General features: G+C 43.1%; 1 protein-coding gene across 1 annotated transcript in view; it reads right to left on the bottom strand.

Annotated features, from left to right (window-relative positions):
- LOC131591410 (receptor-type tyrosine-protein phosphatase beta-like) overlaps window positions 1-13,441 on the bottom strand; it is a 78,140-nt gene that overhangs the window by 2,016 nt on the left and 62,683 nt on the right. Inside the window, exon 34 of the mRNA XM_058862072.1 lies at window positions 9,703-9,809. Coding sequence (XP_058718055.1) covers window positions 9,703-9,809 — 107 coding nt within the window. The remainder of the gene's footprint in view (window positions 1-9,702; window positions 9,810-13,441) is intronic.

Here is a 13,441-nt window from a genome sequence, read left to right as displayed (position 1 = left end):
GTATGAAAGACCCAGCTGGCATTGGTTGCATATGTTCAAGCACCTCCAAACCTGTAGGTGAAAAACATCTCTTGTAAGAGAAATTTCTAATTCTATATGTTAGCATCATCACTTTGAAGGTGCCTGCTGTCCAGCTCACACTGGTACCTTTTGTCTCAGCCTACTGAAAAGAGCAGTGCTGGATATACTGAGTGCAGAGAGGTTGTGAGCTCTCAGACTCTCAGAGGAAAGCCTGCAAAGGACACTGTTTTGTTTCACTCATGTCTCACTGCTGTGGCCTGGTTTGCATACACTGCGACTCTCTTGCCTCAGCAACCCACAGAAACACTGCATTGTGTGTCTGATTTGGGGGCTTGGTTGCTATTTTTTAATATATATTACTTATTCCCACTCTGCGAATCACATAAAGGTGGTGGTGTGGGGTGGTTTGGTTATCTGAGTAAGGTGATGCAAAATTATCTTCATTTATTTATCTTTGATAGCTTCTTACAGTTAAGAGGAATAAGCCTGATTTTCTATATTCATCCACCTTTCGTTTTCCCAAGGGAGAAGGAAATACACAGTGACACAGATTCATCATGAAATTTTAAACCAGTAGCTTGGGGTTCGCAAATCCAGATTAACAAAATCCTCTCTTGCTTCGCTCCAGAAGCTTTTGTGAGGGAATTGTACAGCTGGATCTCTGAGCAAAAGGCAAGAAGCAAATTGAGCGGGTGCAGCTCACTTGATTGGCAATCATATATTTTAATCTGTTGGAAATGCCTTTTGCAAAGGCCTCTGGAAGAAAGTAATTGCTACCAAGGTAATGTTAAATTATTTTTCTGGGAGATTAGCAGGCCAAGCTAAATATCTAAATTGATGTCCAAAGACCAGCAGTAGGTATATGCCTGGCATGGCAGTAAGTGATGCTAAGGGGAAAATTCAAAATCCTAACATTCAGTCTTCTGTCTGATCCCGTCCCTCACTGATTTAGAAATGTCTTTGTATTCCCTGTACTTGATTGTGGAAGCTAGGGATTTCCCTCTAGCGGATTATTCACTGATTTCCTCCTTGGCTTTGCAGATTTCCAGGTTCTGTGGTGTATTCTCTGAAACATATTTGCAGCCAGAGCGGCTGCTTTTCCCAAAGCCATCTGCAGAGTTGGCTTTTGCATTTTATTCAATATTTATATGTCATTGCTTTGAGGAATTTTGTTCTGGCATGCTGTCTGCTGCTCTGCTTCAGCAAAACCTGCCTTCTCTTTCATGTAGTGCAATTAAATCAATTTGTTTGTACAGTATCTTTCTCTGTTAGTTCCTTATGCTCATTTTTAAAGTTGAGTTCTTCTTTAAAGAAGCATTTTTTGTTGCCTTTTTCTTGCTTATGTCTTTCTGTGTTGCCAGTAAGAGACAAGATTTCAGAAAGTTGGAAAATTTATCTGTTGAATGAACAGCGTAATTCAAACTCAGAGCAGATGAGGGGTGTCATGGGAGAGTCCAGGGGCGTTTTAGAAGATCATTACCCACAATCTTTGCTATAAACACAGCCCTTTGACCGGGTCCAGCACAGACTGCTGGATTTGAAGGACTTTTCTCAGCTCAGCTCCTCCGTAGGTGCTGCAGGATGCAGGTTGGGAGGTGCAGTGGCGGGGTAGAACAGGTCTCAGTTTCCAGACTTGCACTTCCAAGTGTGTTTTGAGGGATTTGTCCTAGGACAGAGCAAAGACATCTGCGAGGTGTGAGAGTGCAGAGCTCTCCATGCTGAGCTCTGGCTCAGCCTGCTGTGCCCACCCCAGCCCTGGTGCTGCTGCCTGGGGTTCCCTTGTCTGCAATTTGCTTCTGGGAGCTCTCCTTGCTGAGCCAGGTGTGTCACGGCCACAGGAGCAGGTATGCCACACAGCTCAGCTCATTTCACACACAACACAAAATCATCCATCAAGTGTGTGTTAGCCAGAGTCCAGCTGGGAAATGTGGAAGGGGAAATGCTGGTGAATGTTTAAATTCTTTTAATAGATAAAGTGGTAGGGCTTCAGTATTCTTGAGGAAGTGTCTAATGCAATTTGCTAAGGCTTACTTGAAAAAGGAAAACTATTTAAAATTGGCAGTGGGGCTGGGGTGACAGTGGGATGATGTGGATTGCCTGTGAACAGACGGGAAGTGCTGTGCAAGCATCTTTGCTCAGCACTGCAAACACGGGAGCTGCCAGCCAAATCAGGGTTTCTGCAAACTTTAGCCTAAATGGCCAAAGTATAAAGAGAAAACACATGGAAGTGGAGACACCTAGAACAGTGTTTAATAAGAAAAGAGAAACACTCATGCCATGGCTTATATTTCAATAATCAGATGAGAGGAAGCATAGATGAATTTCTAATTATGACATCTATTATATTATGCAAATGTGGTCTTTCAATCCCTGACAGAAATCCCATAGCCAGAGTTATCAAAAAATCAGCTTATTCCTGTGTGTGGTTTTCTCTGAGAATCAAAGCCTGTTTGGTTTGGGATTTTTTTCCCCTCAGTGTAGAACAGCTGCTGTTCCTCCATTAATTGTCACTCAGAAACCAACTGCTTCCCTTTCTGGCATCTTAAGAGGCTGCTATGCTGATCTGTCAAGCTAACAATCTTTGCTGCAGAAAGCATGAGCAGGAAAACCTCTGAGGGAATATGTGTGCAATTAATCATTCTGCCTTGTCAGGTGTCGTGGTTTTGAACCAGTAATTAACAAACAAGGGGGAAAGAAGAATTATTATTTTTCTGCTGTGAGATATGGATTAAAATAAGAGCAAACCAGGTATAAAACTTAAAAGGAATAAAGAGGAGTTTATTGACAAACTACAAGAATAAGAACACCAGAATAAACTTTTAGAAAAAACCTTTTCATTTCTCACTGCTCACTATTCCTTTGTTTACATGACAACAGAGACAAAAACTGTATAATTTTGATGGTTTAAACAGTTCTAATTCTTTTCATAGTCTTTTCCTCAATTTCTGTAGAGAAACAGAAGTTCCTTTCTGTTAATTTATGGAGTTTGTCACAAGAAAACTATTTTTGTTATAGTTTCTCGTTTTTCTGATATCAGCTGCTCAGAGCTACTGTTATTAAAGCCCACCCCTCCCATTCCACATCACTCTGAAATGTGTTATGGGTCATGAGTTTGAAGATAGCATTTTTAAGGATAAGTTAGTCAAAGGCAAAAAAGTATTTTTCATCTGCTTCTGTGAGCTTCACTAAGAAACAGTTTTTCTCATTGCCTCTCAAGGCTTCAAATTTCTCAGCACTTCACTATACCACAATTACTTCACTTATTACTTAAATTTACACTTTGAACACCTTATTCCTCTCCATACTCTATTATGAATTAAAGGGGTTTTTCTCAAGACTTCATTGTCCATTTCCATAGTTTTAACAGAAAGATATTTCAGCTTAATTAAAGCATCTCCTTAATTCTCTACCTTTCTTGAAGTCTCTTTTCTTTCTTGCCACTAGTAGTTTATAAAGTCTCTTTTCATGTTGATTACTTTCCTTTTCTCTCTCTGGATGAAAAGATTAATCCGCAAGTCTCATCTGGATAAGAAAGAGTTAAAATCTTGCCCAAGCTTTTTGTAGATGGTTCGGTGATCTCTGCTGAACAGGAACTAGAGCCGTCTGCGCTGAAAAGTTCTTCATAGCTGCTTTTAGAGAGCGTGGTCTCTGTCTTTGCTTGCTGCAGGCTCAGAGTTTCTTTCTTCTTTCATTCAGCAGCTTTCTAGTGAATGTAGTTACAGCAAAACCTCCAGCTGAACCAGAGATCGGGCCGAGCCCGGCCCAGCCCGACCTAGCTCGGGGCAAGCCTCATCTCCCGGCCGGGAGACGAGAGACGCGGCGGGCCCGGCTCGGCCCCGGCCCGGCCCCTGCCCGGCCACATGGCTTGGGCAGAGAACCGGAGGCCAGCCGGAGCTCCGCCACGCTTTACAGTCAGGAAAAACAAAAGAGCACCACGGACTTCTGGGTGTACACTTTAAGGTGGGGTTCACGAGTTGATTCTACTTTTCAATGGCTAAAACTGCTGTCAATTCTCAGCAATGACCGATAATTGGTCAAGAGAAAAGACTCCCAGGAGACCCCAGCAACTTTAACTTTCTTAAAGGTAAAGGAACTTTATGACATCAGGTCACAGACCCGCTGAATGAATCAGCCCCAAAGTTTGATATGTGAGAGGCTGCGCAATTCTCGTTCTGGTTTGATACGCGAGCCCGAATGCTGCCACTGCTTGCACTGTTTAATTCACAGCTCTTTAGTTTGAAGTCTGGTAAGCCAAAAAAATCATTCTGTGTGCAGCACATGCATGGCTGGAGATGTTATCAAAAGAAAAAAAGAATAGCTTATTACACTATATAGCTGTAATTTGCCTGTAAAATTATATTATAAAATATGTTGGCATAGCTGTAAAATTGCATACACACCTACAGTACACAATCCCCAAACAGCAAATACAGCAATCAATCAAAAATAACTCTCCCAGAAATTCAGCATTACTTCTGACACTGCATTAAATTAAAAGAAGAAAAAAAGCAAACTCTGTAATTTAATTTAATGAGCTAATGGAGCGTCAGACTTTACTTTTAATAATATAACTTTTTCATAATATTTCAGCTAGCATAAATTCTATCCTTATTTTTATTTGCATGCCAATTGCCATTCACTAAAAGCAGTTGGAAAAAAAACCCAACCAGTAAGCTCTTTCACATAATTGCTCGTTCAGCAACCGAGGGTTTCTGGACAAAATACTTCAACTATTTGGACCCCATACAGCAGAACCAATTCCTTCCCCCTGTTGCAGCCGGCTGGTTTGTCTCATGGTACCCACAGGAGAGGGAGTGGGGCAGCCACCCAATCTCCATCCAACATCTGTGTCCATCCAGCAGCATCTCCAGGATGTAATATCTGGCATTTTCCAGGGGCCTGGATTTCAGGAGCACTGCCAGGCTGTGGGGCTGTGGGGAGGGAAGCATGACCCAGGGGCATGGCCCAGGGGCAGCAGGGAGAGAGCTCCCACCTAAGGCAAGTGTGAAGCGTTGGAAGGGGCATGGGTTTGGCAAAGAATGAAATCTTCCATGGAATCCAAAGGGCTGAGCTATATTTTCCTGCACTATTCCTCTGAAGAATAATGTTTGAGACTATTAAAAATGACTGTGAAAATTTCAGGAAATCTGTTTGTAGGCAGGGGGAAGAGTAGTTTGGAAGGACCAAATATACAACAGTCAGCACACCAGAACAGCAGGTAGCCTCAATCCTTACTGTTTCTTTCTGAAAAATCATGAAAAATGGGTCTGATACAAAAGGGAAAAATATATGGAAATTATGGAGTTAGCTAGTGTCTCTTGCTTTTAATGGAGTGATTTTAAATCCTTAGCAAAAATATAGAGCATATGTTATGAATCTGCAAGTATCTGGACAAGTGAATCACAGGCAGTAAATGATTCTGTGGTATTGAACATAAACAGTGGCTTGTCAACTTCCCTGTTTTTTTTGCTAATGGAGACATATATGGGAAGCAATACATCAGAAGGAGCATTTAAAATATTATCTCAAGATCTTATTGATAAAGTTAATTTAGTTCAGGCTGGCAGCAACAGAGAGGAGACTGAAAATGGGCTGCAGAATTGTCAGCACTAAGCAAAAATGAAGAGTGAGATATCAAGCACAGGTGTGGGATGAGGCGTCTCAGTAACTTTTTTCATTATATTAAATGGCAAGATAAAGGGCAAATTAATTGCATTTTTAAAAATATACCAGATCAGGAGATTTATGAGCTTCAGTTTGATGGGCAGGTGATTCAATAACAAATATAAGGAACTAAGAATTCTATCAGAAGAATAAAATATCTTGTGAATTCTTGGAAAATATAAGGTAATAAATAAAGATAAAATGTACAGACCAAATTTTTTGGTGGAAGGAAACATCTCAGCAAGGAAAACTTTGCCTGTAAAGCCTTCTGATAGCTGCTAAAAAACACACTGGTGCTAACTAACCTTGGGTTTTGATGGCATTTAGCTGATGTTTTGGGGCTGAAACTGTAGCCTTTTCTCCAGTAGCTGTCACTAGGTGACATTATGGGGACATGTGAGGGTACCATGGTTTTTTAACCTGTTTCAAACTATATTTTTCACCTGTTTTGCTCAGAGCAATGTATTTCCCACTCTGTTTTTTTTTGTGCTGAAATTTCTGAGAAGTTGAGAGCAGTGTTGCATGGCATTGTTTACAGCAATTTGAATGTTTTCTGGTGCCTGAGGAAGGATCTGAAGCAGGCAGAACAATGGAAATAGCCCCACCTTGCCTGGGTCCAGGTAAAGCAGAGTAACAAATTCTACTGCCAGCTTCAAGCTCTGCCAATGCAGCATCAGAACCATCACATGGATTTTTGTTTCCAAAAAGCAATGCAGTTCTGCTGGAAACTCATGCATGACCAGAGGACCCCTGCCTAAACTCTTGCCAGGGGAAGGAAGTTTGCACAACTGGATGCAGCAAGCAGAACATTTCTGGGGATGAACATCTCAATGCTCACTGGTGTCAATGTCAACATCAGGTTTGGGGCTACATGGGGTCTTCCTCCAGACTTCTTTTGGGCAAAAGCCATATATTCAGGCACACAAATTACTTAACAGTAACCTGTCTTCTTCACTGACAGGACATGTACTTGTGACTACAGAATTCTTGCTATGCCAAGCAAAGCAAGATTGAAAATGGTTTAGGCAATACTCCATATTTCAAGTCAGTTTTTAAATAATGCCTTGATCTATATTGAAAATTTGTGGGAATTACTTGGTTTTGTTTATAATACCTATACAGATTTACGGCCTGTTTGGTAGGAATGGAACAACTAATGTATGGGTGCATAGTGGAAGCTCATTGCAGCAATAACTGTGCCTCAAAGTAAGATGGATTGGAAGTTCTTCCTTCCCTGCATCCTGCTATTGGAGTGATGCACACACGCTTTGATTTCCCTCCGTTGCTTCCTTGTTAAGCAACCTCTCTCCAGGCACACCAATACATATGTATTGTGCAGTAAGTGTTTACCAAACTCATCATTATTCTGCATTCATGCACACTGAGCTTTCTCAATAATTAGCTTTGTGATGATCAAAGACATTCTGTACTCTCCTGCATTCCTCCTCATTTTATTGTTCCTCCATCACTCCTAACTCTTCTTATGTTACGTTTTCAAGGTTGCTTTTATTGATAGCTAAAACAAAAAGGTTTAAAATTAAAAGGTTTTAAAAATGAAAATCCAAATTTATTACTTTTATATTTATTTTGCAAAGACATATTAAAATGAACTTTTAATTTTGTTTGATGTACATTCTGTGCTTTGCTAAATAACCTTGAAGACTGTGCTGCCAAATCAAGCATTGCTATTAGCAATACTCATTCTGTAATCCAGAAGTGTTACAATAGTTTGTCCCTCTTTGTTTAAACTATACCTTTTATACCTTATGACATTTGAGGAAAAAAAAAAGAACACATAAGAGTTGCAGTCTTGTTGACAGTGAAGCATTTTTCACAAGAGTAGAAAAAAGAAGCATCTTTCACAAGAGTAAATTTCTGGCAAATGTATCATATTAAAATGTACTCTGTCCTTGGATGAGGAAGAGTGCTAGCAGTAGAGTTATTAATTGAAGTGAGGTCTCCTCAGAACTCCAGGAAGCAAGAATTTCTTTTACAAGAAGCTGAACTACTACATGCAGAGGTTAGATTTTTTATGAAAGGCTGGACAGTGAAACAGAGACAGATACAAACTGCAGGGATCCTGATTCCTCAAACCCTGCCTCAGAGACTAGCCTGGTTCCCGTCCTTTGCTGGAGACATCTGTGGGAAGGTGCAGGTTTCATGGAGCAATTCAATGTTTTTGCACATCAGCAGCCCAGCTGAATGCTAAAAATGCTCTGGGAAACTGGCTGTGCAGGCCAGGGTGTGAGGCTGAGTGGCAGTGCTTGCTGCTGCTTCCACTGGATGCCAGCATGACAATGAAGATGCAGGTCTCCATGTTGGCTGGGGTTGGTACTCACACATCTGAGGGGAAGGGAGACAGCTTTTCCTCCCTTTTCCTCCCTTTTCCTCCTTCTCCCCTTTGCTTTATCCCTTACTGTTCCTCTGAACAATGCCCTTGCAGTTTGAACTCATTTTCTTTGAGCTGCAGGCACTGTATAACTTATACTTCTGCCTGCTATTCCACCCCTAAACATCTGCCATTATTTATCTGTATGGTTTAAACTCTTTATGTTAGATTTATTAGTCTCTCTGAGAATTACCTCCAGCTTTGTGTGGAAATATGTTCAGCAGTGGAAACAGCTGCAGGGCTCCCCAGCTCCTCTTGTGATGGATTCCATTAGGAGGCGACCTCCACCGTTCAGAGGGTGGGATCTGATGACTATGCCATTTTCCTGGACAGAGGCTGCAGCTAATCTCTTTTACCGCCTAGGTGTTGAGTGAAGATGCTTTTAATGCAGATCCAGAGGTGAATGTCATTGGTGAACACCTTTCCCCAGTTATGCTGGCAGAAGAGCCCCCGTTTCCCTGTTCTGCTGGATGTGCTGCAGTGGGCTCCTGCTACACAGCGCTCCTCCAGCATATCTGGGGACATTTGTGCTGCCAGCAGCTCTGGCACCTTGTCCTCACCCAGCCTTGACCACTGTGGTCTTAAATGTAAGGAAGACAGGGGGAGAAGAGGCTTAGAGCCCCACAGAGATTAATGATCTCCTCTTTTTGGTGTTTTTTCCCCTTACATTTCAGACTTGTGCTAAACTGAAATGCTTGTTTCAGGGCTCCATCTTTCCCACATGCCGTATTTCCTACCACTGTCAGTTACCAAAGACCTGGTTACATCACACCACATTCTGTGGCAAATTAGACCAGCCACAGTGTTTGTGGGAAAGCTTGATTTGGATACTTAATTTTGAGTATCAAGTTGAAGGCTGGAGGCCATTCATCCTTCTGCTTAAAGGTCATTGCATGAGCAGCCTTTGAAGTTCAATTACTTCAAGGCCCATATACAACCCAAATCTGTCTGCGTCTCTGCTGCAAGGTTTAACATGCACCACTGTTTTCTATAGCATCTTGAATGCCATCTGTTTTCCAAATCACTTTCCTCAGCTGCATAATTTAATTACTGAGATAACAACTAGAGGGGGGAGGACATGGAGAAAAATGGGAAATTTGTTTGTGAAGCCTCTGCTTCACAAATATTTTTTTTTAACTGGAAGTACCCTTTCAGTGTGTGGGTACTAGAAGATGTTAAGTGGCACTTCAGGAGCAAAGGGGACTTGGTCACCCTAACAAGACTGTCAGCTTCCCCATCTCCCTGGAGAAGGCTGACACAGGGAATGAAGTCTCACCATGATGAGATTTCATGTGCTTGGCATAACACAGGGCATGAACCTGTATCCATCCTCCTCCTGCTATCCAGAGCCACTTCCTTGGGGACAGCAGCATCTCATGCAGACAATGCCAGTGTGGCTTCCCCGAGCGAGGCTGGGCGAGGAAGAAGTGGGTGTCCCCTTGGTGCAAGGACCTCATGGGCGAGGTGAGTGTGCCCCTGCACTGCGTGATCTCGTCAGCTCAGCCCCCTGCTCAGAGCACAGCAGAGACCGTCCCCTGCGATCACACCATATGGTCCTTCATTTTTTTTTCCTCTGGTCTCTTGACAGTGTGCTGGATAGAGAAGGGGAAATAAATAGAAGATGTTACCACAATACTGTTGGAGGTCTTTGGTGGCTTTATCCTTCTTCCTAGCTGCCTTCCCATCCCAGCAGGGGATGTGTGTGTTTTTCCCCACTGAAATGCATGCATCTTCCCTAGACAAGAACAGAAAAAAATTCACTCACCACATTTTCTGGCTTTTCTCCTTTTTCTCTCATGGCCTCTGTTCAATAAGATGTTTAGATCTAATCCCAGCAAAGCAAACACAAATCCATGGTGAAGAATACTGCCAGGGCAAGGACCTGAAATTTTCTTACCTGCCTTGGTTCAACAACCACCACATAGTTGACATTAGCACTTCTTTTTGCTTTTTCCCTTCTCCACTTTTGTAATTGAAAGCTCTGGCATTTTAGAGGCAAGATTTCACCCTGGGAACTGCTGGAGGGTGCTGGGACAGTTGCTTGTTCACCAGAATGTTTCCAAAAAATTTGTCACAGCCTGACCAGATCTCATTGGCATGATGTGTAAAGAAACCAGCTCCTTGGATGTTTTTAGTATTCTCCAACCTTTCTAGCACAGAACTGTTAGGCATTAATTAATTCCAGTTGTCTGCCAGTTCATTCTCTCAAAGCTGGATTCTCACAAATAATTTAGCTCCAGGTGTCTTTTAGATCCAATGATGAGACAACAGGATGCTGGCATTTATCATGTGTGGTCTTGAGCATACCTTTTTTGATGTTTGATACTTTGGACATTATATATCTCTTTATTGCCTTTGCAACTATCCATCTTTTTCTCCTAGTGGTTTCATTACTGCAACTTTAGTCATTGACAGGCAGGGGAAATGCCCCCAATTAACAGATGGACCTTTCTGTAGCTGTCTTCCGTTTGTACAACATTTTTTCCCTAGCTAAGATGCATGGAGCATTCTGAACATCTTCACTTCGCTTTCTGCATCCAATTATTTTTACTCTGTGTTTTTACAGTGGAGCTCTACTCATACCAAACTGATTTGGGTAGCTTTACTACAGGCCATATGGTTGGCATTTGATTTTCCAGGAAGTTTGGGTGTTCTTATCCGGAATGCCCCTAGTCTCTCTTTTAATTTCAGGATTCTTTACTCCCTGTGGTTTGGAAAACAGAATTGGAGGGCCTTCTTCCTGTGCTGGCCACACTACAGCCTCAAACTCCATCTGGGCAAAAACTAGATACATTCATCCCATGTATCCAACAGAACTGGGAGAGATCTTGTGATTATAGTGGGAAGAATTAATTCTTCAAATTTCTATTACTAAGTTTCCAAAGTAAACATTTCTGAGCTAGAAGTGGAGGCAAGGATTTAGAGACAAGAAGGAAGTACCAGATCAAAGCCAAATTTATGCTCTTGATAAACCACCAAAGGGTTTTTATGAAGGTGTTATAGCAGCCTCATATTCAGTTTTCTTCTGCTCAAGTTTTGGATCTATGCATGAGGATGCACTTGGGCATTGATCAGCAAAACATGGATAGTTTTAATGCTTTGTGCAAACCAGTCCAGCCTAGACAGATACATAGAAAAACATCCATGAGATTCAGCCTCTGAAAAAGGGCTGCTGGGAGACATGGACCCCCAGGAGGGTTCACTCAGCTCATCCCTTTATACCTGCCCTGTCCTTTGAAAAGAAGAGTTCCTCTTATTGAAAAATGGGTTAAGATTTGTAGGAGCAGAAATACCCAGGTTTGGGCCCCTTCTTGTCCTGTGAGGACTAAAATTGCAAGTCTCAGGTGTCCCCTGCCAACCAGGTCTCACTGCTGTGGGGAGAGTGGGAAACCTCTGCCATTATCCTTGGTAAGAAGTAGCTTCTCTACCTGCTACTGGTTTGCTTTGGCACATCAGCAAGCAACTACCAAAGGCAAGGAAGGACACTATGTGTGATTTGGCAGGGATTTTGGCATGAGTGTGCAAAAAGCTGTGTACAATGATGTCTGGCCAAGCTGGCGCAGCAGCGGCACTTGGAGCCTGGCGTTTGGCTGCTGCACAAGGCCATGGCTGTTGCCCTCTTGGCCTGGCTTTTGGCACTGAGCTCACGCTTTGGGCCTCTGGAGTGTACAGATCCCTGTGAGCCTTGGGATGGGGGCACTGGTAGAGCTGGTGTGTCCCCATCACGTGCCTCTGCCATCCCCACCACGTGCTGTGGCCCCACAGCTCAGTGACTGAAGGCCTCAGCACGGAGGGAGGAACACACCAGTGCTGAATCCCAGCTGGGCTACTGTCGCCCTGAAAACTCAGCTTCTGAGCTTGCTAACATGGTTTTCTAAAGACTTCCCCAGGACAGTAACTGTAAACATAGATATGTGTACATTCTTTCTGTTACACGTCTTGTGATAGGCATCTCTCATGGCCAGGGCAGTGAGAAAGTGTTATCCTGACCATCCAATCCCTGGCTGTGGTCAGGAGCCTATAAATCCTGGGAGGAAAAATAAACTTTTCTCTTCTCTTCACCACACCTCGAGCTGTGTCCGTGTGATCTATTCATCTTCAGCGGTAACAGGCTACCTCACAGTTTCCTCTCTCCTTGAACCCTGAAGCTGTGTGCAGCCACCTGGAGCACCTTGTTGGCTAGGACATGCTTCTGCCACCCTTTCTGATTGGGAATTTGAGTCAGGAGGGGTGGGGAGGGCAGCCTGCAACTGGGCTTGGAGCCTCCCTGTGCTGACAGTGGGGACCTTGCTTGGTCAGTGGGAGACCTCAGGTGAATTTTAGCCTCTTTTGGGGGACCTGGGGCCTCTGCAACAGCAAAGCTGTGGGTGCTGAGGTGATATTTTCCCTGGAGATTTAAAGGCTTTGAGGTTCACAAAACACTTAGCCCTCTTGGACCAAGGTGCCTTCGTGCTGCTACTACTCCAGATCTCTGGGAGCTCGGACCATCTCTCATCCCAAGGAAAGCTGCTCATTGTGAGGGGTTCTGCATGTTGCAGTAAACACAACTGGGGTATAAAGAGGATGCCAGGCACCTGCAGGAGCCAGACCCCAAGAAGCTGCAGCTTTGGCCTTTGGAGAACCAACAGCAGGTCAGCTGCAGGGGGAGACCATGGGCGGCTCAGTGACCAATCCAGCCCAGCCATGGCTGCCTCCTGACCTGCCCATGGCCTGCCCAGCCACTGCCCACATGGCCCTCACCCTGGGAGCAGGAGAAGGGCTTCATGCTTTTGGAACATCTCCACAAATTAATTTAAATGCTTTTTTCTCCTTTTTTCTGCTGTGATGGTTTGCTGGTTTCTGTTTGTTGTTTTTTTGGTTTTTTTTTACAGGTTGGGAGTGGTATTGTACCAGAGCGATGTGCAAAGCCTTGGCTGGTAACATCTAAAATTTTCACTTGTGGTATTCGCTGACATAACAGCATCACCATGTCCTGCCTGACATAAGACATCTAAGCAGCTATTTCTAGGGTATAATAAAACAACTGATAGTGAAGACAGGCAGAGACAGAAAAGTGAGATTATGGTACAGGAGATGACTTTATCAGACAAAACCACCAGCTCATAGGTATGAAGCCCAAGTACAAGTGCATATAAAAATATCAAAGTTAAAAACTAGATTCTGGGGATATTTTAACAGGAATCAAACTCTGTGTTCTTGTTGAACTAGAAGAGACTCTTCAGTTTCCTTGCTGTACCTTGTAAAAACATTTGTATCTATCCTTGTCTACAATGTTGGTCTTGTTTCTCTAGAGAGGAGATATTAACTGTACATTATTTTATCTTTATCAGTTCTCTTTTGTGTCTCCATTGATTCCAGGACAGAGCA

This window comes from Poecile atricapillus, chromosome W, assembly GCF_030490865.1.
Source record: "Poecile atricapillus isolate bPoeAtr1 chromosome W, bPoeAtr1.hap1, whole genome shotgun sequence".
Taxonomy (NCBI): domain Eukaryota; kingdom Metazoa; phylum Chordata; class Aves; order Passeriformes; family Paridae; genus Poecile; species Poecile atricapillus.
This window is presented reverse-complemented; position numbering and strand designations above follow the sequence as displayed.